The 24,565-nt window shown below is 50.5% G+C and overlaps 1 protein-coding gene across 1 annotated transcript in view; it reads right to left on the bottom strand.

The window, feature by feature from the left end:
• The window catches only part of LOC138143239 (microtubule-associated serine/threonine-protein kinase 3-like), a 43,483-nt gene that overhangs the window by 9,571 nt on the left and 9,347 nt on the right, over positions 1–24,565 (bottom strand). Inside the window, exons 6-17 of the mRNA XM_069064501.1 lie at positions 24,325–24,457; positions 22,806–22,971; positions 21,949–22,050; positions 20,858–20,980; positions 16,513–16,622; positions 13,243–13,391; positions 11,708–11,952; positions 11,072–11,275; positions 9,923–10,149; positions 7,070–7,192; positions 6,518–6,654; positions 2,645–2,826 (exon numbers count right to left, since the gene is read on the bottom strand). Of these exons, the coding sequence (XP_068920602.1) occupies positions 2,645–2,826; positions 6,518–6,654; positions 7,070–7,192; positions 9,923–10,149; positions 11,072–11,275; positions 11,708–11,952; positions 13,243–13,391; positions 16,513–16,622; positions 20,858–20,980; positions 21,949–22,050; positions 22,806–22,971; positions 24,325–24,457 (1,901 nt within the window). The remainder of the gene's footprint in view (positions 1–2,644; positions 2,827–6,517; positions 6,655–7,069; positions 7,193–9,922; positions 10,150–11,071; positions 11,276–11,707; positions 11,953–13,242; positions 13,392–16,512; positions 16,623–20,857; positions 20,981–21,948; positions 22,051–22,805; positions 22,972–24,324; positions 24,458–24,565) is intronic.

The raw sequence follows: 24,565 nt of genomic DNA, 5'->3' as shown, positions 1-24,565 counted from the left end.
CGGATGGATGGCTCCATTTGCTATTCCCTACTCTATCTCTAGAGCTGTTTTCTGCCCAGACGCTTGCTTCTTACACCTGGAACGCACTCCCTCTCCAGCCCTGCTTCTGAAAAATCCCTAGCTCCCTTCAATAGCCATTATCACCACTGATGTGGTACAAAGTCTGCAAGGCGCAGACTCACCCCCATAATGAGCCTGGAAGAGGGAGGTGCCATGTATGACTGTCCCCATTTCACAGATGAGGAAACTGAGGCCGAAGGGTTCCCTTAGCTACAAAGTGTCTGGGCAGCACAGAGCGCCCACCGCTGTGACCCCAGCAGCCTTCAGTGTTCAGCTCACACAAGATGCTTTCCCCAGACTGTCCCGGGGTACTAGCTCTCTCCTCAAAACATCATTCTGTTAATTTTCTGTCCTACCTATTGTATCCCATAGTAAAATGCAGCCTCCTTAAGGGCAGAGGCTATTTTCCATTTTGTTGCTGTACTGCCGGCTCCTAGTCCAAGCATGGTGCGTGATAAATGTGCGTTGGGCTGGCCTGGCCTGTCTGAAGACAAGGGCACTAAGGAGGAGAGGCAGGCACGGATGCCACCATTATCCTGTCCACCTCTAGCCTGCCTCTGCTCGCTGCCTCTAACGCCTGCTCTGGGTCTTGGGGCGTGAAGGACGGGCTGGGATTAGCCGTGCTGGGCACGTGGCAGGCCCTGATTGATTGACAGGAGCCAGAGCTAAGTTTAAGATACAAAAGGGGCCATTCTTGGTGGGAATGCTGAGGGATGAACGCCAGAATGGAACATCGAGAAGAGAAGATGGGGGAGGTGGTCTGTGGGTAGCGGCCAATTGGAACAAGTTCCAACACTTGTCACAGTGGGTCCAGAAACAAGGTCTGCCCTAATAAATCCCAGAAGAGGATCCACAGGTGCAAAAATGTGTGCAGCAGCAGTTTTTGAGTGGCAAAGAATGATAAAGTAAGAGGGTGCCCTCGACTGGGGGCTGGCTGAACAAATTATGGCAAAGGGAGAGAAAGGGGCGCTATCACGCTTTTAGAAATGAAGAAAATGACATTTTCAGAGAAACTGATGCCGAGTGACGTGAGCTGAGCCATGAGAACAATCTTTCTGGCAACAAAGTTGTAAAACAAACTGCAGCAAAAGACTTAAGAAGTCTGATCAATGCACTGAGCAGCTGGGACCCCAGAGGTCCGGCGATGGAGAAGGCAACCCTAGGTGGCGGACTCAGGGTTCAGGACGGGCCCCCCACTTTTGGACTGGGAATTTGTTTTGTTTGACTAGGCACGCTGGTGATAAAGGTTTTTTTTCCTTTTTTTTTTCAACAGGGGGAATGCGGAGGAAAAGACAATAAACTGGAAAAAAAAGTAATCAAAGGAAATCAAAAGGCCTAATTCAAATGGTATGCAATGAAAATCAGAATTCCAGGACTGAAACAGAGGATCTTGCATGGAGGTGCTTATCACTGGAAGAACACGTAAGAGTGAGTCAGGCCTGGTCAGACAACTAGAGAAGGTCAAGTTGTATGCCGGGGGCCACATTTTAGGAAGAACACTGAAAATGTGTAAAGTATTGTTGAAAAATTGGACATAGACCGAGATGATGGAAGAAGTTCGGATGGTACCATATAATAATCATTTAAAGAATTAGGGACTTAGGAGGTGGAGGAAGAGGAAATGATAAATTGCCTTCTTAAAACTATGCAAAAGTTGACTGGGTTACCTGGAGAGTTGGTTAGCTAGCATCTACTTGGCACCTACAGTGCACCCAGAACCACACTAAGCATTGGGCATTCAAAGAAAGGAAAAGGACGAGAGGGCTTTCCTCTCACGGACAGTCTCCAAGCAGTCATGCTGTGAGGCGGTTCCTAATTTGGGTCTGGGCTGGACAAGGGCAGAGGTTCTTAATCCTTTCTGTTTCACGGGCCCTTGGTCAGCCTGGTGAAGCCAAGGAACTGATTCTTATAATAAGGTTTTAAAATAATGGGAGGAAATTAGGATGAGGGGAATTTCAGTTACAGATTTAGTGAAAACAAATTTGTCTTTCCCCCATCTCCTGCCTTCCCAGGCTTCCTTCAAGGCCCAGTGAAAATTCCACTTTCTCCAGGAAGCCCTTCCCGATCCCTCTTAATTCAGCACTTTCCCTTTATGGGTCATTTCCAGTTTCTCCTGTATACAGCTTGTTTGTGCATAGTTGTTTTGCATGTTGTCCTTAGACTGTAAGCTCTCCGAGGGCAGGGCCTGTCTTCTGCATCTTTTAACGTCCTCAGTGCTTAGCATAGAGCCTGACTCATCGTAGGTACTTGAGAAATGCTTATATGGATGATATTAAATTCCATGCTGGTATAAAGGAAAATCCAGTCTGTGCTAAGAGACCCACAAAAAGGAGTTTAAAAGAAAAAGGCAGAATTGACCAAGGTGCTCAGGAAGCAAGCACTGTCAGAGCCCGGAAGTGTGTTCCTACTGAGAGCGAACCACCCACCTCAATCGGGAGTTTTTACAAAGGTTTTCACACTATGAGAACACATTGATTACACTGGCAAATAAACAGAGAGAGAGAAGAGGTGGCCCCAAACCAGGTGAGCATCCTTCCCTCCTTCCCAGACACCACTAGGGACACAGAGGACCACTGCTTGGTACCTGGTGGGACATCAGGAGCAGGGCTGCGGCAGGGGGTGGCTGGTCCAGGGGACAGACTGTGGGTAGGAGAGCCAGGAAGGCTCTCACTGGACGACAGGGAGTGGTGGAGCCCAGAAGAGAAACTTCGACTTGTGTGCAGCATGGTCGACTGCTTGGAGATCTTTTTAAAGAGAGACTTCCTCCTTCAAAGGCAGAAAAGAGCAAACAACATGCCCAACAGTTAGATAGTAAGACAAAAGCCCCAGCTCCAATTCAAATCTGGCCTCAGACACAATACAAAACTAGTCATGTGACCTTGGGCAAGTCACTTAACCCCAATTACCCAGCCTTCCTCCCTCCAAAAAGAAAAAAAAAAAAAAAAAAAAAGGAATGGACATGGGGATTGAGAAAGTCAATAAACGGGTAACTGTCCTAAGTCCCCCTCCTACTCTGGCCTCAGTCCCCCTCCTTCTCTGGCCTCAGTTTCCTCATTTGTAAAATAATGGGGTTTCAGAGGTTCTTAAACTTTTCTGTGACATGGGTCCCTCTGGCAGTCTGAGGGAGCCCAGGGACGGACTGATCCACTCTTAGAGTAAAGGCATAAAATTAAATCCACAGGATTATAAAGGAAATCAAAGGGTAGTGAAAATAAAGATGTAATTTAATTTTTTTTCCCATCCTAACATCTCTAAGCCCCATCATTCTATGTTCTTTGTACTACTTTGACCTGGCATTGTGTTCCAAGTTAAAAGGTCCCTTCTGGCCCTAACAGTCTTTATTTTATGTTCTAAGGGTCCTTCTAGTTCTAACATTTCTTATTTTAAGGTTCTTCCCAGCTCTGACATCCTGTGTTCTAAGAACCCTCCCAGTTCTGCCATTTTGGGTTCTAAGGATCCTCTCCGCTCTGAGTTCTCAGGCCTATCTCTGAATGTGTCACTTCACATTATGAAGGGGCAAATCTCTGAATGTAAATTACTTTAAATGACATCATCACCTAGTTTGCAGTGTTGAAAAAAAATGTATTTTCTGTGTGATTATGCAACAAGTTCTAAGGCAAGCAGCCATCAGTGCTCAGAGGGGGTGGAAGGAATCTAGATGACATTTTGGAGAAGGCTGGTTCTCAGAGGCCTTGGCCAGTGCAGGGTCATCCCAGACAGCCTGCTGGCAGTGCCATAAATGGCCCTGCTGGGTGAGCCGGCGGTGTCCGGGGAATCAGGGCCCTTGCCCTTCTCCAAACTTCTGTCAGAGATTTATTTTGAGCAAGACCCAAAGCTTTAAAACCACAGATTCCTCATTTTTTTTTAGAGCTTATGAAATCATTCTCCCTGTTCCTCCCAACACCCTCTTCACTCTTAGAAACCCCATAAGGAAGTCTTTTGCACAGAAAATAAAAGCAGGGAGGGAGAGAGAAGGTGGACTGGGCTGGATTACTTTGCAAGGTCCCTCCCAGGCAGTTTTGTGTGAAAATCAAAGGACACGAGGACAGGTTAGAGCAGGATCTTAACTTGGGGTCCACAGATGATGGGCAGATTTCAGGGGAATCTATGAACTGAGGTGGGAAAAAACCCCTGCACCTTCACTATCACCAACCTCTTACTGAAATGTGGCATTTCCTTCAATTATTTAGAAACCTTATTCTGAGGAAGGGTCCATCTGCAGGCTTCCCCGCACTGACTGCCAAAGGGTACCCAGACCTAACACAGGGGAAGAAACCCTAGTTTGGGGAATAGCAGCATGGGAAGAAGGTGAGAGAGGCTTTGAGTCCTACCTCCCACACTCACTGGCCGTGTACGCATCTACAGGCAAACCATCTGACATCCCTGGGCCTCAGTTTCCCCATCTGAATACCTACAATAACAGCTACCATTTCTATAGTCCTTTAAAAAAATAGGATTTCATTTGCTCCTCACAACAGGCCTAGGAGAGGTGGGTGCTGTAATTATCCCCATTTTACAGATGAGGAAACTGAGGCAGAGAGAGGTGAAGGGACTTGTCTAAGGTCACACAGCTAGTCTGAAACTGAATTTGAACTCAGGTCTTCCTGACTCCAGGCCTGGTGCTGTGTGTGCTATGGCTCCCTCTAGTGGCTTACTACAACATGCACAGAAGATTACATAAAAGAAGGCACGTAATTTGTTGTTTAGTGGTTTCAATGGTGTCCGACACATACAATCAAGGGTTTTCTTGGCAAAGACACTGCAGCAGTTTGCCACTTCCTTCTCCTGCTCATTTTACAAATGAGGAAACTAAGGCAAACAAGGTTAAGTGACTTGCCCAGGGTCCCACAGCTAGTAAGTATCTGAGACCAGACTGAAGGCCGGGATCTATCTCCTGTGCCACTTAGCTGCCTATGGGTACATGTCCCCAGTTCCCAAATTTGAGCCATACAGGGCAAGGTCTTGGGACCCCTCACCTTCCTTGGGCTTGGTCACTAGAGTCAGAAGGGGCCGCAGAACACAGGCTATATAAGCTAGAAAATACCTTAGAAATCCCAGCCCCCTCCCCGATTTTTTTCTTTATAGCTGGCTAAACTAAGGCCCAAACAGGGGAAGTGACTGCCCCCAAGATGCAGGAACTCAAGGGCCTTCTCTGTGCCCTCAGGTCCCCAGCTCCAAAGCATTATAAACCCTGCTCAGACCCCAGGATGGTCCTGACACCCTGAGAGACACTGAAAGGCCCTACAATAAGACCAGCACCACACAACACTGGAAGGTTTGCAATAGCTTTGCATGTTTTATCTCACTGAATCCTCATGACAGCCATGGAGGTGGTGCTGTTAGCAGCATTCCCATTTTACAGATGAGACTGAGACTGACTTGGCCAGAACCACACAGCCAATGTCTGAGGCAGAATCTGAACTTGGGCCTGCCTGACTTCAGGTCGTTTGCTGTCTGTCCTTCGTTCTTGAAGAGGACCATGACATCAGGGAGGTGATGCCATGATGTGCCAGCGAATCGGATTTAAGTGAGGCAGGGCTGTGCAGTCACCAGCCTCACTTTCTCCTCCTAAGCCATCTGGGTCCAGTGACCAGACATGGATCAGGAAGACTGGAGATGGCCCTGGATGCAGTGGGAGACTGGTCTTTTTAAGCTAAGGTCTTTAACAGGTCTCAGTCTGATTAAGGCTTAATAAAAAATGAAGCAAAGAATGGTCTCTTAAAAAAAAAAGAGAGATCCGGGAGGGGAAGACCCTCAGAGTTTCCAGTGAAAACAAAAATAATTGTTATTTACATTTATTCTGAGTTAATCAGGGCTCATCTGGGACAGTGTGATCTTGGGTTAAAGCTGATTTTTAAGAGAAAAAAATGAAAACAAGAAAAAAAAATTTCAGAGATTAAAATTCACATTCCCTTTGGGTAGAGCACCCACAGGTAGGGGTGTGATACTCTATGTGGAGAGTGAAGAAAGAAGAAAGGAAGGAAAGAAAGAAGGAAGACATCAGAGAAGTGGTGCCATGACAAGGAAGTGAACTGGACTGTACAAGGTCACCAGCCTCACTTTCTCCTCCAGAGTTCATCTGGGTCCAGTGGCCAGATACAGATCAGGACAACTGGAGATAGTCCAGGCTGCAGTGGGGGGCTTGGCCCTTCCAAGCTAAGGTCTTTAACAGGTGTCAGTTAACATGCTAATCACTGAGGATATAAAGACAAAAAACAGGCCCTGCCTTCAAGGAGCTCACAGTCTAACAGGGTAGGTAACAAGGTGCAAACAAGTCATGGAGCGGATGAGCGAGAGAATCTCAGAAGGACTGCGACATGATGAAAGGGACTTGGGAAGGGCTTCTCGGAGCAGGGGAGGGTACCGACGGCACTCCAAGCCCAGGGCTCTCTCCCCTGGGCCGCCTACACACCTGCCTCACCGTGGGCTGTCTGTTCCACCCTAGCTTGGCACGCACCTGTCCTGACTCTCCCTCTTCCTGCTCTTCTTGCTTCGTCGGGCCATCCGGCCTTTGTTGCTGTGTTTCCGGGCTGGGCCAACCTTGATGGAGGTGTTCTCCAGGGCGGTAGTTCTTAGGGAGATCTTGCTGTTGCTCTGGAGGAAAGATTATCAGGCTGAAGTATGGCTGACGGCCAGCTCCTGCCTGGCATTCAGGGCCCCACTCCCACCTTCTACCACGTGTATCCCTCTCCACCCACCTCCCACTCTTGTCTGCTCTCTCCAGGCCTTTGCCCATCCTGACCTTCCTGGCGTGGAATTCTGCCCCCACCAATCTTGTGATGGCCCTCCACACCTTTTCGAGGTGCTGCTACCTCCAGACCCCCGTTCCTGGGCTCCTTCTCATCCCCATGTGAAGGTGGTCTTGCTTTCCCCTGTTTCTCACACTGCTCTGCCTGGACCTGCCCCTTGCACTCCTCTCACTCACTTCTTCAGCTGCCTCACTGCACCCCCATTTGATCATGAGTGCCCTTGGTCTTGGGCCCAGGGACCAGCGGGAGGCCTTGAGTACCTTCAGCAGCAGTTCCACAACGTCCATGTGAACCAGTCCAAGCACCGACTCTCCATTGATATGCGTGATTAGGTCTCCTGCCCGCAGTCCAGCTTCGTGAGCAGGGCTGCCCTCCTCCACGCTCTGAAGGAAAAGAGGGGCTGTTAATGACCCAAGGAAAGTCTGTTCCAAGACTTCTTTGGGAAGAGGGGAAGGATGCCTGGAGGAACACTGACTTACCCAGAAAAATGCAGACAAAAGGGGCTGGAGATTCAGCCCAATGAGAGTTCTTCTGCCTTTGATTGCCCAGGGACCCACACTTGCCTTACACACAGGCCCATCACAAATGCCACTGAATTGAATTAAACTGAGGCCTGCCTGGGCTCTAATTCTGATGGCTACCTTCTTACCCTTAGGGCCTTCTCTCTGAGATTATCTGTGCAGATCTTGCTTGTACACAACTGTTTACACACTGTCTCCCCCATTAAACAATTAGAGCTCCCTGATGGCAGGGACTACATTTTGCCTTTTTTTTTTTTTTTTTGCTTTTTGGAGGGGCAATTGGGGTTAAGTGACTTGCCCAAGGTCACAGGCTAGTAAGTGTTAAGTGTCTGAGGCTGGATTTGAACTCAGGTCCTCCTGTCTCCAGGGCCAGTGCTCTATTCACTGTGCCATCTAGCCGCCCCTAGCTTTTCTTTCTTTGTACCCCCTGGTGCTTAGCACAATTCCCAGTACACAGTAGACAGTTAATAAATGCTTGATACTAAATTCAATGCAGAATCTTGGCAAATTACTTCCTTTCTCTGGGTCTCAGTTAATCTGTGATGATTAAAAAGTTCAAGATAGTTCCTGGGTAATTTAATCATTTTACTAATAAGGCCAACAGGTTATTAATAAAAAGATGGTCATTTGGGCATCTCTCTTAGATCAAAGACCCCCAATGACAGTAGGATCACAGGTTATATGCCCTTTGAAGAGGTGTTCCTGAGGGGTGCCTACTCAACTGGGATTGGCTAATCAAACAGGAGATGGGCTATGTTGGGGTACATGACCTAGGTCACTCAAATCTTGGTCAAAGAATCATCAATTTCCCTGTCACCTGTCTTGATAACAGGGAGAATTAATATTTTCTCAGGGTCTGAGTAAACACAATGAGCAGAAATATACCTCTTAGCCTAAAACTTAGAATTTCTTTTACTGTCTGATAAGATCTTGGCCTGGGTAAATCTTTAAGAGACATTTCCCACACTGTTTGGTTTCTTGATGAAGTAGAAAAGGAGAAAAACCTTGGTCCTAATACAATAATTAGTTATTAAATATAAGAGAAAAATAGTAATTTCTCACACAGCTGTAAAATGAGGCTGGACTAGATCCAGGCTCTTAATCTGGGGACCAGAGGTCTGTGAATTTGGAAAATTATGCCTTTATTTTCACTAGCTTTTGGTTCCCTTTGTAAGTTTATATATTTTGTTTTAGGCATTTAAACACATGATTCTGAGAAGGGGTCCATGGGCTTCACGACTGACTGTCCCAAGGCATCCAGGACAAAAGAAAGTTATGAACTCCAGGTCTGCATGGTTCTTAAGGTCTCTTTCCATCTAACGCATTCTAGGTCCTTCTACCTTTGACATTCCATGTTCTAAGCTCTGACATTTCATGATCTAAGGTCAATCCAAGCCCTGACATTCCATGTTCTATATCTTCTCAGTCATTCAGGGTGGGTTCTATTTGGGGCACATATGGAGTATAGATATAACTTCTCCTGGACATTTGAAATGAGTTTACAAGGCAGTGAACCAGTTTTCTCCCTTGTAGCTGGTGAGTGCCAAAGGCTGTTGCCAGAGAGGGATTTTAGGCACATCTTGGAAAGTAACTATGGTCCAGGGGACAGAGCTTGAAACCAGGCGTGAGGGGAAAAGGGATCTGGCCCTCATTCTGGCACTAACGACATGGGACCTTGGAGACAAAATGTTCTACCAACCAGAGATAAGATTCTTCCCAGGTATTGATGACACAATAAACATTTATTAAACACCTATTATGTGCCAGGCCCTGTGCTAAGTACTGTGATTACTTCCAATTTATCTTGCATTTTGTTTGCAGGTCACCTCTCCCATTAGATTTTGAGCTCCTCGAGGACAGGCAGGGACTGTCTTTCACCTTTCTTTCCCAGGCACAGTGACCAACGCATAGTAGGCATTTAATAAATGTTTTATTTTTCTGTCATATCTGACTCTTTGTGACTCCACTTAAAGTTTTCTTGGCAGAGACACTGGAGTAGTTTGCCATTTCCTTCTCCAGTGTGTTTTACAGATAAGGAAACCGAGGCAAACAAAGTTAAGTGACTTGCCCAGGGTCATACAGCTAGTAAGTGTCTGAGGCTGAATTTCAACTTAGGAAGATGAGTGTTCCTGATTCTAGGCTCCATGCTCTATCTACTGTACTGCCTAGCTGCAAAGAAAGTTTTACCTGACCAGGAATCAAACAGTGGCCAATGCTCATTACTAGACCAGCAAGGAGATAAATAATAAACATTTTCTGACTCCCAGCTCTCGAACTCTCTGCTTTAAGGGCCCTTCCAGCTCACACTCTCTGGTCTAAGGCCCCCCCACCCCCGGCTCTCACACTCTCTGCTCTAAGGGCCCCCCTGGCTCTCACACTCTCTGCTCTAAGGGCCCCACCCTGGCTCTCACTCTGTTCTAAGGGCCCCCCGGCTCTCACGCTCTCTGCTCTAAGGGCCCCCTTGGCTCTCACACTCTCTGCTCTAAGGGCCCCCCTGGCTCTCACTCTGTTCTAAGGGCCCCCCAGCTCTCACACTCTACATTTTAAGCTCCCCTGTACTTCACCCATCCCACCCAGCTTCTCTGGACTCACCCAGACCACGTGGTGCACCGTGTAAACATCACTGTCGCCCATGTAGACACGGATGGCCCTCAGGCTGAAGCCAAACTTCTTGCCAGAGCTGTGAATGATGATGGGTGGCCGCAGGTTGGTGATGCCAATGGAGGAGTCTCGGCTTGGGGAGGAGTCCCGGGAGGAGGGGTTGGAGGAGAGGGAATGGGGGGAAATGGGACTCATGAGGGCTCCACTGCTGCAGTCATCTGTGGAGAATCAATTCAACGAGCCTGCGTCAACCACCAGCCCCAGACCCCAAGCAGAGACATGAGGACAGAACAGGCCTCGTCCTTGAGATTACATTCTACTCCAGGAAAACACCACACAGACCTATTGCCCCAAGTAAACAAACAGATGAAAGCAGGGAAAGAAGGAAGAGGGCGAGACTGTCCTTTACAGTTTGGGAATGAGCTTGTTTTCTCATCTGTGACTCATCCATGGGCCCTGAATGCCATTCCCAGAATGGAACGTTAGGCAACCATAGCCCCTCCGTCAGAAGACCAAGGCTCTGACTCCCAGCCTGGGCACTGACTCACTCTGTGACCCTGGGAACAAGTGACTTAAGTCTTCCTGAGCCCCAGGGTCTGTAAAACGGGGATGAGTCACTTCCCCTCTCAGGGACTCCTGGCTCAGTTGTAAAAGGTTGGATCTGGATTAGATCATGCCTGAGTTCTTTTTTTCCCAGCTCTGGATGCTTTGATTTCATAGAACCACAGAATTTTGGGGTGAGAAAGGAACCTTGAGGCTTGGGGAAAACGAGCCCCAGCCTCTTCCCAAAAGAACCCTGGCTATGACCTGTCTGGCCAGGGGGCCCCAGCCTCTGGAGGAAGACCCCCAAGAAGGGGCAGTGCACCACCCTGGGGGTAGCCTGTTCCACTCTGGGATGGCTTGTGTTGTTAGGAATCTTTTCCTGACATCAAACCTAAGTATTTTCTCTCTTGGCAGTTTCTACCCATTGCTCCTGGTTCTGCCCTTGGCGGCCAACTAGAACAAGTCCATTTCTTTACATTAGATGGTAAGCTCCTTGAGGGCGGGGGCTTTTTGCTTCTTTTGTGCCCTCAGTGCTAAGCACAGTGCCTGACAGGGAGGGGCAGGAGTTCGATGGGGAAGGAGGACACGGTCCGATACCTGAAGTGATGACAAGGGAGAGGGCCGAGACCGAGGCCGACTTGGGCACCCGGCCCCCGCCGGGCGCTGTCTTCTGCTTCTCAGGTGTTTCTTTCTGGCTACTGAGGCGCCGACTCACCCCGCCTTCCAGGCCCCGAGGCGTGGAGTTCTTTGCTCCAGTACTGTTGCTCCGTAATCGGACATGGCTGAGGTTTGAACCGTCGGCTATGTGAATGGCAACAGGGAGAGACCATTGGAATGAGCGGACCCTGGTGCTGGGGCGCCTGGGGGAGGACCTGTGCTCTCCGACAAGCGTTAGCTAGGAAGGCCAAGACCCTTCCCTTCATCCCACACACGTAGTGGAACAGACAGAGCGAGGCCTGGAGTCAGGAGCCTCTGGGTTCAACTCCATCCTCTGACACTGGCTGGCTGGGTGACCTCTCTGACCTCAACTTCCCCATCTATAAAATGGGAAAAGGAAGACACGCAGGACCTAGCCGTCCCTGGGCTGTGAGGAAGCCCCAACAGCCGCTGTGGGGACGCGGGAAGAGTGCGATGCTCCCCATCTCAGGGGAAGTGAGGAGAAAGGGGACAGAACAGAGGTCTGCCCAGCCCACCCATCCTGTACCTGTTTTCCCTGCCCTGGTCAGCACCCACCTGTGAGGGCAGACGCTCTGGCCATTTCTTTCACTGGCTCCTCGGGTTCCCCCAACACAAAAATTGGCCTCTCTGGTTTTGAAGGTCCCTGGTTAGAGCCTTCGTCCTCAGAGGAGAAGGCAAACTTGGGCATGGGGTCCAGGCTGTAGGTGGTGCTTAGGGATGAGGGGCTCTGGCTCCGTTCAGGCTGAGAGGAGGAGGAGGATGAGTGCCGCAGGGAGCCAGAGGACGTCCAGGACCTCAGCCTGGAGGAAGGAAGGCAAAGGTACAGAGGGAAGGGAGTGTGGCGGCACCATCAGGGCCCACATCCTTACGAACCCAGATACTGGTGCCCGCTGTGGTTTGGGCTTTCTATCAGGGCAGGAAGGCCCCTTCTCTGCCCATCCCTACCTTTCCAGCCTTCCCAGCTGAAATCCCACCTTCCCCAGGAAGCTGGGGCTGGTTCCTCCTTAACATGAGTGCCTTTCTCGTACGGATCACCTCCCCTTTCTCCATCTTGCTTCTACAGAGCTGTCTGCAGGTTGTCTGCCCCTTAGACTGGCAGTTCCTTGAGGGCAGGAATTGCCTTTAGTCTTTCTTTGTATTCCCAGCTCCTAACACCACGCCTGGCACACAGTGGGTGCTTAATAAATGCTCATTCCTTTCCTCCTATTTCCATTCCTCATCCGTGCCCTTTGGCTTTCCCTGAAAAGTCCCACCTTCTGCCAGAAGCCTTTCTAGTCCTCCATTAACGTTAGGATCTTCCCTCTGGACTGTCCCGGCCACTAGCACCATGCTTGGTACACAGAAGGTGCTTAATAACTGCCTGCTGATTTATCATCTGAGAGTCACCTGAGCACCGCAGGGCCAAATGTCTCTCTGACTCAAGTCAGGGGTTGCTAACCTGACCTCCGTGAAGAGGTTTCAGAAGAAATGTTGACTGCTACGTCACTATAATTGGTTTCTTACTTTATTGTTGGCATTTAGAAACACTATTTGGAGAAAGGAGATACAGGCCTCACCATCCTGACTGCCAAACGGGCCCAGGACATAAAAAAAGGTAAAAACCCTGATCTATATAAACGTATTTCCAATAAGTGGCCACCTGGAACTTTCAGTGATAGGGAACTCACTACCTTCATGGGCAGGGTTCCGTTTCTGGGCAATTCTGATTGTTACGTTCTTTTAGAGTACTTTATGGGTCTTACAGGACCCTTTTCTCACAGCTACCTTGTGAGCTTGGCAGTCCCTGGATTACTGCTCCATTTTACAGGTGAGGAAATTGAAGCTTAGAGAGAAGAGCTGCCTTTCTCAGAGAGACATCAGAAACCCTGCATGGCTGAGGCCAGGCAATCCTGGTTAAAATACCAGGGGTGCTCCTCCGCCCTTGTGCCTCCAGAATGGGCGGCAGAGGGAAGGAGAACCATAACGCTACCTCCCGGGGCCTGTGCTGTGTCCCCCACTGCCACACATGGGCAGTGAAGAAAGTCCAGCCCAGAGGAAGCAGGGGCATGGGCAGGCCCTGTCTCTGCCTGTGCCCGGCAGCTCCCACTCACCTGACTTCGGTGCTCAAAGGGCGGCTCTTCTCTTCCTCTGCCGAGCCCCGATCCCACCTCTCTGATTTTTCTTCCTTGTCCTCACTGGAGCTTCTCTCAGAACAGTTCAGAGCTGACTGAACAGCCAGGAATTCAGAGCTGCTATAAACCTTCAGGAAAGAGTGGCGAAATGGCACACGTTGGCCCAGAAGGGGCACGATGCCCCACACCCTTCTGTTGTTGTTTAAAGTGTTATTTGTTCATTTTTAGCATTCTTTTCTTTTTAAATTTTGAGTTCCAAATTCTATCCCTCCTTCCCACCCACGGAGAAGACAGGCAATACATGATTATCAATTATACATGTTAAACCAGGCAAAACATAATCTCCACATTAGCCAAACATGCCCTAATTCCTGAAGAGAAACTGCACTCCCTTCTCTCTACATGAAGATGTATAAGCACAGAATGTCAGAGTGGACAGAGACCATAGGACTTCAAGGAGGACTGCTGATGGAAAGAATGGGCCATGCTTTGCCTAGAGAGAAAGGGCTCAGGGGAACATGGCAGCTGTCTTCAAGGAGGCCAACAGCTCTCCTTTGGAGGAGCAAGTGGCTGTTAGGCTTGGCCTTGGGGGCAGAACCAGGAGCAGGGGGGGAAGCTGGGAGAGGCAGATTTAGTCACGAGGTCAGGAAAACTTCTAAAAATCAGAGCGGTCTAAAAAGGGAATGGGCTTCCCCTTCTTGGAAGCCATCAACTATAAGGCAGGGGTGGGGCTGGGTAGGGAGGATTCCTTTTGAGTGTGAGTTGGATGCTTAGGTCCCTCCCAACTCTCAAATTCTGTAAATTTTTAACTCCAAATGTCACAGCTGGGAGAGCCCTTAGAACACAAGAAGCACATGACTAATGTGGAAATGTTTAATATGATTGTACATGGATAACCCACATCAGATTGCTAACTGTCTTGGAGAAGGGGAAGGGGAGAGAGGGGAAAATATTCAGAACTTCAAATCTTATAAAAGTGAATATTGAAAATGAAAAATTAATTAATTGTTTTTTTTTTTAAAGGAAGAACACAGGATGTCAGAGCTGGGAGGGCCCTTAGAACAAAAAGACAATTTAGTTTATTTACACTGCTGGAAAGAGTATACCTTCTGTCTCCTTTCTGCCTCCACACATGGATACATGACAGAGGGAGGAAAACTAGGAAGTGAGGAGAGGAACTGAGTGACCAGCCCTCTGAGGAGCCCCCGGACCACCTGGTTAAACAGTTCAATTGTGGCTCTGACAAATGAGAAGCCAGATGGGAAAGGTCAGGTTCTGAGGCCAAGATGCTTCAACAAGGACATATATTGGGGAAGGACTTTAGCCTCAAAGTTAAGAAGTTTATAGAGTCAGACTTAACAACATAAGATAAGAATTATTATACATAATATAACAACATAAGTTAAGAAAGAAACCACGGTTTACCCAAGATGTTTTCTTTCTCTTCATCTCCCTCTGCTTGTTTACCTTCTAACTCTGATGATCAGGAACAATGACTGTTAGGCTGAAATACTTTCATAAGAATTTCCCATTTTCGGTGATCTGAGATCTGGGATTTGGTCAGTGTGGAAGAGGGGTGCTCAACGCCACTATGACTTACTAAGTCTACTAACTGGGAGAAAGTTATTGCAACCTAAAACCTTATCCATCTTCTAGCACACATGTAACCTGCCAGAGCTCACCCAACAACTCTGAGAACCCAGGTCATCCTGCATGCTACAATAAGGCAGAAAAGGAGGGCTTTGGGAAGGAATAAGAGCCTTGCCTTTGTAAATGAAACAAAACATGGTGTAATTTATCCTGATCAAGATTAGCTCCAGAGAAGAGCGGAGAAAATGCATCTCCCTCTCTCCCTTCATGGCAAAGGTGGGGGCCCTTGGGGGTGGAATACCGTATAAACTCACCAGACATGGTCAATGTGTTGGTCAGTTTTGCTGAACTGTTTCCCCCCTAATCGCTAAGGGAGTGAGGGTGGGAAGGGGTGCAATATATTAATATTTGAATATGAAAGTGATAAAAATATTTTTAATAAGTTATTTTTTGCAAAGAAGGATTTTTTTTTGTTCAGACTTCTAATTAAGATGAATCCACTGAAAGGAATTTCAACTACTTCTATTCTGGTGGTGGCTGCTCCTTCTCTGTTTAGAGGATGGCAGTGAAAGAACCCTCCCTGCCCCACGTGCCAGCTGACATTTTATATCATGATGAAGAGAGAGGAGATCTCCCCCAGAGGAACTCCGACACCAGGGCGACCAACTGCTCATCTGTAACTGAAGGGTACCTGGGGACACTGGAGGGTCACACAGGCACGTATGGGACCCCCACGCCACCTGGATTCCATAGCTGGCCCAATGTGTATTTTCCTACAGCGTCTCTCATTAATGAAATGAATAAAACAAGAGTACTGGGTAAAAAAAGGCCTGGTTCTGATCCAATGATGTAGGAACAGTTTATCTCTTGAGTGTGGAGAAGTGAAAGGATCAATCTTCCACAAGCCCCAGCTCTCCGGGAGCTCAGCTCAGCTCAGCTTAAAGGATGTGGCTCGTCTAGACCATGGGCCACAGTGGCAGGGCATCCTGGTGTGCTGGGGCCAGAAGGGGCTGGGATGGCGACGAGGAAGAGCCTGCTACGCTCTCCCAGCTAGCCTGTTTCTTCTGGTAGTTCCCTACCTCGATTTACCTCTTTGCTCCTGGATCTGCTCCCAGCCAGGGCCAAGGAGAACAGTCTGAATCCCCTCTCCTCCCCATAATCCTGAAGAGAGCTGTCATGTCCCCTAAATCCTCTCCTTTTCAGCCTTAGCCTCTCTTCCTTAGCTCCTTCCGTACACCCTCCAGGCCATGAGCCCAAGGATCCCTTCTCCTCCAGCCTGGCTGCCTTCCTCTAGATGCTGGCCCCCACAATGGAACGTACCAGGTGGTCTGGCAGGGCCCCCCACTTCTTCCCCTAATAGCAGCCCATGATCCCACTAGCTATGTTTTTGGCGGTCATATCACACTCATACAGAGCGTGAAGTTCACTGGAAACCCCCAGATCTCTTTCAGACAAACTGCTGTCTAACCAAAGATTGCTTGGGGGCAGCTTACCCAGATTACTAGGCACTTAATAAATGTGTGTTAATTGATTGACTTGCCTGCCTAAGTAAAGTCCCCAAGAGGAATTAATCATGCTTCTGAGTGCTAAATTTGCAAACTAGACTTGAGATAACACACATACACCCCCTCTTTGCTTGGTAACACAACACCTCCCTACCTTACTGAACCGGTGTGAGCAGGAAGAAAACTGGGGGATTTCGGCAGAGGACTCCTCGTCATTTGTCTCGTCGTCCTCTGAGCCCAGGTGCCGGTACCGTTCTGAGCGAGCTGCAAGGAGGAACAAGGGCCAAGCCCACAGGTCGGTGAGTGCATGGTGCCTCCTGTTATGATCTGTGAGGTCTGTAGATTTCACTAACTAACAGCGGCCCTTTGAGGGCCCAGGGACCCTGGGCACAGCTGGATGGGACCCTGGAGGCTGTCCAGGCCACCCTCTGTTATCTTGTAGATGAAGAGACTGAATCCCAGAGATACTAAGTCACTTGCCCAAAGCCATTAGGCAGGCAGGTCTAAAATCTCCTGCCTCTCCCCTTGGCCCCTTCCTTTCTCCTCTGCCCACCTACCTTCCTTCTGCTTGTCCTCACTGAGGGAGAAGACAGAAGACCCTGACCACTGAGCCCATCTCTCTAACAAGGCTGCCTCTCTGACCTCTATGAAGGGAGCTGGGGACAGGAGACCTGCGTTCTGGGCCCAGTGATTCTGACTACCCATCTGTTATCACAAAGAGTCTGGAGTGAGATCAGGTAGTCAATCAGTTAGTTTACTAACATTTATTAAGAGCCTACTATGACAGGCATTGTGCTAAGGGACAGATTCAAAGGAAGTAAAAGACAGTCCCTGCCCTCACAGAGCTACCAGTCCGATGTGGGAGACAACACTGTTATGTACAGGGAAAACTGGGGCCTCAGCTTAGAGGGAAGGCACTAGTGTTAAGGAGGATGAGGAAAGGCTTCTTGCAGAAGGGAGTATTGTAGGGATCTAGGAAAGACAGAAGGGGAAGATGAGGGGAGAGGGCTCCAGCAACGGGGACAACAAAGAGACTAGAGCCACCCGACTGCAGGGGATGTTGGGGGTGCAGAGGTAAGACTGGAAAGGTTGGGGGGGGAGTCAAAGAGCCAAAGAGAGAATTTTCCATGTAACCTTGGAGGTGACTGAACTGGGGACTGGGGGGCTGCACACTCAGACCTGGGCTTTGGCAAGATTAATTTGGCAGCTGAATAGAAGATAGACTCAAGGCTGGGAGACCCACCAAGTCACGAAGTAGTTCCAGTGTGAGGTGAGGAGCCTCTGAACAGCTCAGAGCAGCACAGAGTCAAAGAAGAGAAGGGGGTAAATACAGGAGGGGTCACGATGTAGCATCACTAGGACCCTGCAACTGACTGCCCACATAGGAGTGAGAAGGAAGGGTTGAAGACGACACTTGGGACATGAGCCAGGGTGACCAAGAGGAAGATGGCACCCTCAGTGGTGACAGGGATGGCTGGAAGAAAGGAGAGCCTGGGGGAAAAAGATGCTGAGTCCCCTTCTGGACATGTCTACAAAACACCCAGCTTGAAATATGGAGTGGGTAGTTGGAGAGGTGAGAATGGAGGTTAGGTGAAGGTGGGGCTGGACAAGTAAGCCAATGAGATCACCAAAGCAAACAGCAGAGGGGGAAAGTAGAGGCCCAGCCAGGCCAGAGTCTTGGGGGACACTCACAGGAGAAGATATGGCAAGAGCCTGAGATCAGGCAGGACGCTTGAAGATGCCAGAAGGTATTTAATCCAAACCCTGGTGCAGGAACGAACACTCCTTTCTGTAACGTTCTGGAGGGGTTGGCCCTTGCCCTGAGGACTCCCAGGGACAGAGAACTCACTCCCTCCCAAGGAGGCTCTCTCCATCAGTTCCACAATTAGTGAGGGCCAGGCACTGTGCTAAAGTGCTGGCTATACCTGGATAAATCAAGACAATCCCTGCCCTCGGGAACATTTCATCCCACCGTGGGTGGGGACTGAGGAGAAGATGGAGAAGAACAACATACAGATATAGAAATAAATACCAAGGGTGTATGTACATATGTGTGTGCACACAAAGTAAATATGAGATAACTGTGTAGGGGGTGGGGGGGGGAGAACAGACAGCTCTGGGTGTCAGGAGAGGCCTCTCAAAGGCAGAGAGATATATGTGAGCTGCCCTTTGAAGAAAGCCTCTATGAGCTGACATTCAGGCGAGGAGGACAGGACCCGAGACGACTGGCAGGCAGATCAAACAGGTATTGGCCGGAGCACAGAGCTGGTGTAGGTCTGGGAAGACAGCTCACAGACAGCGTGATGTAAGACTTTCAATGCCAGAGGCCCTGAATCTGACTGGAGAGATGGCAGGAAGCCAGCTGAGTTTCTTGATCAGCTGCAGGGAGAGGACAGGGTCAGGGCAGGGGGAGTGACCTCACCAGACCTGACCTTGAGGGAGGTCAGCTCACCAGCTATGGGGAGGATGGCCCAGAGGGGGCAGAAAGAACTGTGAGTAGGAGGAAGATTCTTCCTTATAGTGAGTACCAGGGCTGCCTCTGAGGTCACACACAACAGGGCTCATCCTTGGGATGACGAACACCAGCAGGGATGGTGGCCTTGGCTTGGGCACCCTTGAAACACGAAACGAGGGCCCAAAGGGCTCTGGGGAGGGGCATGTGTACCTCTTATCAGCTCCAGGAAATCCTGCCTCAGGGCATCACGAGCCCCCAAGCCCTGCAGAGGTAGCCCTGAAGCATAGTTCCCTTCTCGGAAGTACTGGGGACATCAAGAGCCCTGATGTCCAGAGACAACGCCTAGCTGCCTTGTCCCCGTGCCAGGAGGATGTGTTACAGCCAGAAGAGCTGGGGTTCTTGGAAGTGCTGGGGGAGGGAGGGTGGAAACCTCCAGACCTGCCCCCAGAACTCAGTCTTGGTCTGAAGGATTTCAGGGGCCTTGGAGGCCACTTGGACCTGAATAGGGATCTCATGTTTGAAAAGTGTCCCCCAGCTTCCACTGGAATACCTGTTGGGACAGGGAGCTCTCTCCCTCCAGCAGCAGCCCAGCCCACTTTTACACAGCTCATAATGGCAAGGAAGCCGGTGTTTACAAGGACATGGGATCCGTGTCTTTGTAATTTCCATCCACTTGTCCAAGTTCTCTCCTCTGGGACCTAAAGGACAAGTCTAATGCCCATTTTTTTCCCTTTTTTTCTTTCTTTCTTCCTTCCTCTCTTTCTCAAGTGTTTAGCACAGTGCCTGGCATACAGCAGGAGCTCCATAAATGCTTGCTGACTGACTGACCTCTTTTTTATAGGACAGCTCTTCAAACACCTGAAGGCAAGACTCTTTAGCACCCTCTGGACAATAGGGAAACAGACTCAGAGATGGGGAAGCCCCCTCCCAGGGTTGCAGGGTGAATGAGAAGAGACAGCGGGTCTCAGGGGCCTCAGGGAGACCCCGGGCTCCAGCTGCAGATCTGTATTTACCACACCGGGGAGGGGAGAGCTCAGAGGTATCAAAGAGAGGCATGTCTGTTACCATGGGAACCGGCGGTTTGGGATGGACCCCAGGCTCGGGTTAACAACATTTCCTGCCCCTCCCAAAGTGGAGAGCGCCAGGCTTCCTTCTCTTGGTCTCTCCACAGACAGCTCACTCCTCTCTCTCATTCTCACTTCCTCTCCAAGTCCAGGGTCAGCAACAGCTTCCCAGCCCTGGCCACTGGGGATGTCCTTCTACCCTGCCTTGATCCGGCGATCTAAACAGCCCAGATTGTCGAGAGCCGACATAGGGAACTGGGCTGAATGAAACACAGCCCCCTTGGGTAAAAGACACAGGGACCCCTAGCCCTTCGCCTGTAGGAGGCTTCAGGACCCTGGACAGATGTAACCATCTGCTGCAGCAGACTCACGGCAGGGTCACAGGCATAGAATGTTAGAGCTAGAAGGGCCCTTACAACACAGATGGGAGAGCCCTTCAGAACACAGAAGGTCAGAGTCAGGAGAACCCTTAGAACACAAAAGGTCAGAGTCAGGAGGGCCCTTGGAACACAGATTGGGGAGTCCTTAGAACACAGGACATCAGAGCTGGGCGGGCCCTTAGAACAGAGAATATCAGAGTTGGGAGGGCCCTTAGAACATGGAATGACAGAACTGTGAAGGCCCTTAGAACACAGAATGAGAGAGCTGGGAGGGTCCTGGAATACACAGTGTCAGAGCTGGGAGGGTCCTGGAACACAGTGTCAGATCTGGGAGGGCCCTTAGAACACAGGAGGTCAGAGCTGGGAGGGCCCTTAGAACATGGAATGACAGAACTGGGAGGGCCCTTAGAACATGGAATGACAGAGCTGGAAGGGTCCTGGAACACACAGTGTCAGAGCTGGGAGGGTCCTCAGAGCCTACCTGTTGCAGCCTTCTGACTAATACATACAATTTTGACTCCAAAAGAGGATCCCTGCCTTCCTCCCCAAGCAGGGGAGCTCACCCTCCCCCACGCCTCCAGAGAACTGCTTCCCACTCACTGTCAAAGTAGCTGGTGTCATCTTCCGCCTCCAGCTGCGGGATGAATTCTGCCTTCTGCCGTAGGAGACCTGTCCAGTCGAGGTTGTGGAAAAAGGGGTGCTGCTTCACCTCGTAGGCACCGCCTGCAGGGGCAGCAATGGTGGCTGTGCCTGAGCACCCTGCTCTATGGCCCAGCCCTCCCCCCTCCCTCTCAATAGCTCCTAGTCCTGCCTCCCTGCCCCCTCTCAGGCCCCAGCCTCCACCAGCCCTTCCAGCCTCATGCTCTGCTGCTACCGAGGTTCAGAAAGATTTTTGGACTGGGGTGTTATGGGCACATACCCTCTGGGTTTAAAAAACCTTTTTTTAAAAAAAATCAACCACGAGCTGCTGGTTTCTATGTTTATATAAACCACTGAAAGGTAAGGGAAACAAAGCAAAATGGGGCTATGGGTCAGGGCCAGGGAGAAGGGGGCAAGTCCAGGTGGACCTGTCAGGAGGGCAGGATGGAGCTGCGGTAGGAAATATTGGGAGGACCAAGGCAGAAAGGGAGAACATGAGCTCCTCGAGGGCAGGAACTGGCTGGTTTTTCACTCTGTATGTCTGCGACAGTGCCTGCCACACAGCAGGGACTAACAAATGTTTGTTGAGATGAGGAGACTGAGGGGCCAGCTGGCTCGTGTTTCCAGGAGAGCGCGTTAGGAGGCCTCAAGTAAAAAGGGAGCTGACTTCATGGGAATAATGGAGATCATATGGTTTGCCTTCTCAAGGGCTGGGGGAAGGGTGGGTGGGAAGAAGAGAATTTGGAATGCTACATTTTAAAAAACGAATGTTAAAATTTTTTAAAATGGAGTTGAGAAATATTTAATGAAATAAAAGAAAATTTTTAAAAAAGGATCTGAGAAAACCGGTGGGCCGGGCTGAGCTGGCTCAACAGGGGGCAGCCCTCAGGGTGGACACACAGAGGAAAAGGGCAGTTCTAGGGGTGGACACTCAGTGGGAAGGAAAACAGAAGTCAGTCCCGGCCTGGCCAGCAAGAAAACATGACCGGGGTTGGTGGTGCGACCCAGACTGCTGGACCTGTGGCCCTGGGATCCATACCCAGGCCACGTACCAGTGCCTAAGCGGTCCATGGGACTCTGCCTCAGCAGCTTTGTGATCAGGTCCTGAGCATCTGCAGGCAGCGCCTCGTCTCCATCTGGCCAGATGATGTCATCTAAACAAAGAAGGGTCAGCTCACACCAGGGGGCTGTGGCCAAGGGAGGCTCTGGCCCCCCAGCCTCATCTGAGAGCAGCCGGGCCTGGAGGGCCTGACAGGCCATGTCCTGCACAGGCAGGAGGGTCCAACCTGGTCCCCTCTCCACTCCATCAGTGCTAGGTTCTCTCTTTTTGTGGGGTCTCTGAGTAGACCAAAGGAGCAGCTTCCCCGTGGATTATGTTCTAGAGCTGGAAGGAGCACCAGAGGTTTACAGAGGACACCGAGGCCTAAAGTGAGCCTTGCCTAGCAACACACAGAGGCTGAGTCTCGAATCCGGGTCCCTGTGACCCCAAATTCAGTGTCTTTCCACTGACCCACAATAAACACAATGCCCATCCCCTGGTGGGTAGGGGGGACTAAGGATGCAGAATGAGCCATATGCTTCTGCACATGGCCAATGTGGGAATCTGTTATCTAACTAGGCATATCTGTTACAGGGGTTTTGATTTTCTTTCTTTTTTTTTCCAATTGTAGGAGAAGAAAATAAATCTTTGCTAATAGAAAAAAAATGTTTCTAAGTGCAAAGGCTCCCTCCTCCCTGGCTGCCAAGCCAGAACCTGGGCCAGACATCATAGTGACTCTGTAGAAGGATGACTCAGACCTGGGTCTCCTGACTGTCCCCCGCCCCCCCCAGCCCAGGCCCACACTGTCTGTGTAGCACCACACAGCCTCTCACATGCACCTGAGCACCCAAGCCCCAGAGGGAGACGCACCACTGACGACCTGGCCGAAGAGTTCCTCGGGGGTGTCACCGAAGAACGGGACGCAGCCCACCAGAAATTCATAGAGGATGACGCCCATGGCCCACCAGTCCACTGGCTTCCCATAGCCCTGTCGGAAGATCACTTCAGGTGCAATGTACTCGGGGGTCCCGCAGACCTGGGGAAGGAGAGACGCGCAGGTGAGGCCTGGCCCTGGCAGGTAGGCTCAGTGGCCAGAGACCCAGGGGACCAAGGCCTGGCACTCCCACTCAGCCAGCAGGCATTTACTGGGTACCTACTGTGTGCCATGAACTGTGCTAAGTACTGGGGACAGACAGAAAGGCAAAAACGCGGCCCCTGCCCTCTAGGAGCTGCCAGTCTGAGGGGGGAGATAACACGTATGTACCTAGGTACACACTAGATACCTACAGAGCAGAGGGAAGGTGACTTTAGGAGAGGCATCCGGTGGGGCAGGGTACTGTGGTCCCACAGGGGACAGCCTGCTGGCTGGCAAGGGTGGGGATGCTAGGGGAAATGGCATCTCCTTCTACAGATACACACACACACACACACACACACACTCTCTCTCTCTCTCTCTCTCTCTCTCTCTCTCACATGGTGAGTCAGTAAGAGAGAGCCAGGTTGCAAACCTCAGGTCCTGGAGCAGGTTAAGTCTTTAAGCAAACCATTCAACCTCTTTGGAGATGATCACTCAATCAATCGATTAATCAATCAGGACCTGATTGTGAATTCCAGCTCTGCCACTCCTGCCTAAGTGACCCTGGGCATGCCCTCAGCTTCCTCCTTCCAGTTCTCCCTCTGTGACTGTGTGACTCGGGCTGCGGCCCCCTGAAGGATGTCGTCCTGACTTTGCTGCCCCCAACGCCCACTGCTCCACCAAACCTCTCTCTGTCTTCCCACACATTCAGTCAGAGGCTGACAAACAGCCGTCAATAGCTCCCTCCTGCCCATGGGATGCACCCCTGACTCCAGTGCTCAGGGCCTGAGGCCTCACCCCCCCAGCCCTCGCCTGCCTGCCCAGCCCAGCTCTGCTCTCTGATGCCTGGGGCCCATTCTATGCTCTGGCCAAACCGGCCTCCTAAAGCTCTCATGAGTGGGCCTTTGAAGGGGCCTCCCTCTACCCCAGGTGCATGTCCTCCCTTTTCACCCGCCTCTCACGAGCTACTTCCTACTGGACCCTGCAACTGAGTCAACACGGCTCTCTCCCTTCCCCAAAACCAGCTTGTCTAGACTTGTGTGCACTGCTTTGGCCTCCCTCCAGTATAAGCTGTTTTTTGTCTTGTGTGCCTAGCAAAGCGTCCCACACACAGCAGGTGCTTAATAAATGCTCGCTGGCTTGGACTGGATCAGGCTGGGTGGTGGAAAGGAAGGAAGCTTCCTGAGGGCTGTGGGCATGTGAGCTCGGCTTTGAAGGATGACCGTCTGGTGGTCCGCTCCCCTCCTGCCCTCGCCAGCCGCCCCACCCTGCCCTTCCTAGAATCTCAAGCCCCTTCCTCCCGGAGACACTCACTTGCTTGTCCACAAACTCTCGGGCGTCCTTCTCAATGTGGCCCTCATACAGATTCGTGGTCATGCTCATCAGCCCAATCTTGGACAGCCCAAAGTCTGTCAGTTTGATGTGGCCCAAGGACGTGATCAAGAGGCTGTAACAGAGAAGGCAGAGGCCCAGCTGTCAGCTGTCATGGATGCTCAGCCAGGGGGCTGGGGCCAAGCAGGGCCCAGAGCCACCAGGCCTCCAAGGGCCAGGGAAG

The sequence above is a fragment of the Petaurus breviceps genome, unplaced genomic scaffold (genome assembly GCF_028583685.1).
Source record: "Petaurus breviceps papuanus isolate PSGF00001 unplaced genomic scaffold, PetGlider_PUasm1.0 108, whole genome shotgun sequence".
NCBI lineage: Eukaryota > Metazoa > Chordata > Mammalia > Diprotodontia > Petauridae > Petaurus > Petaurus breviceps.
This window is presented reverse-complemented; position numbering and strand designations above follow the sequence as displayed.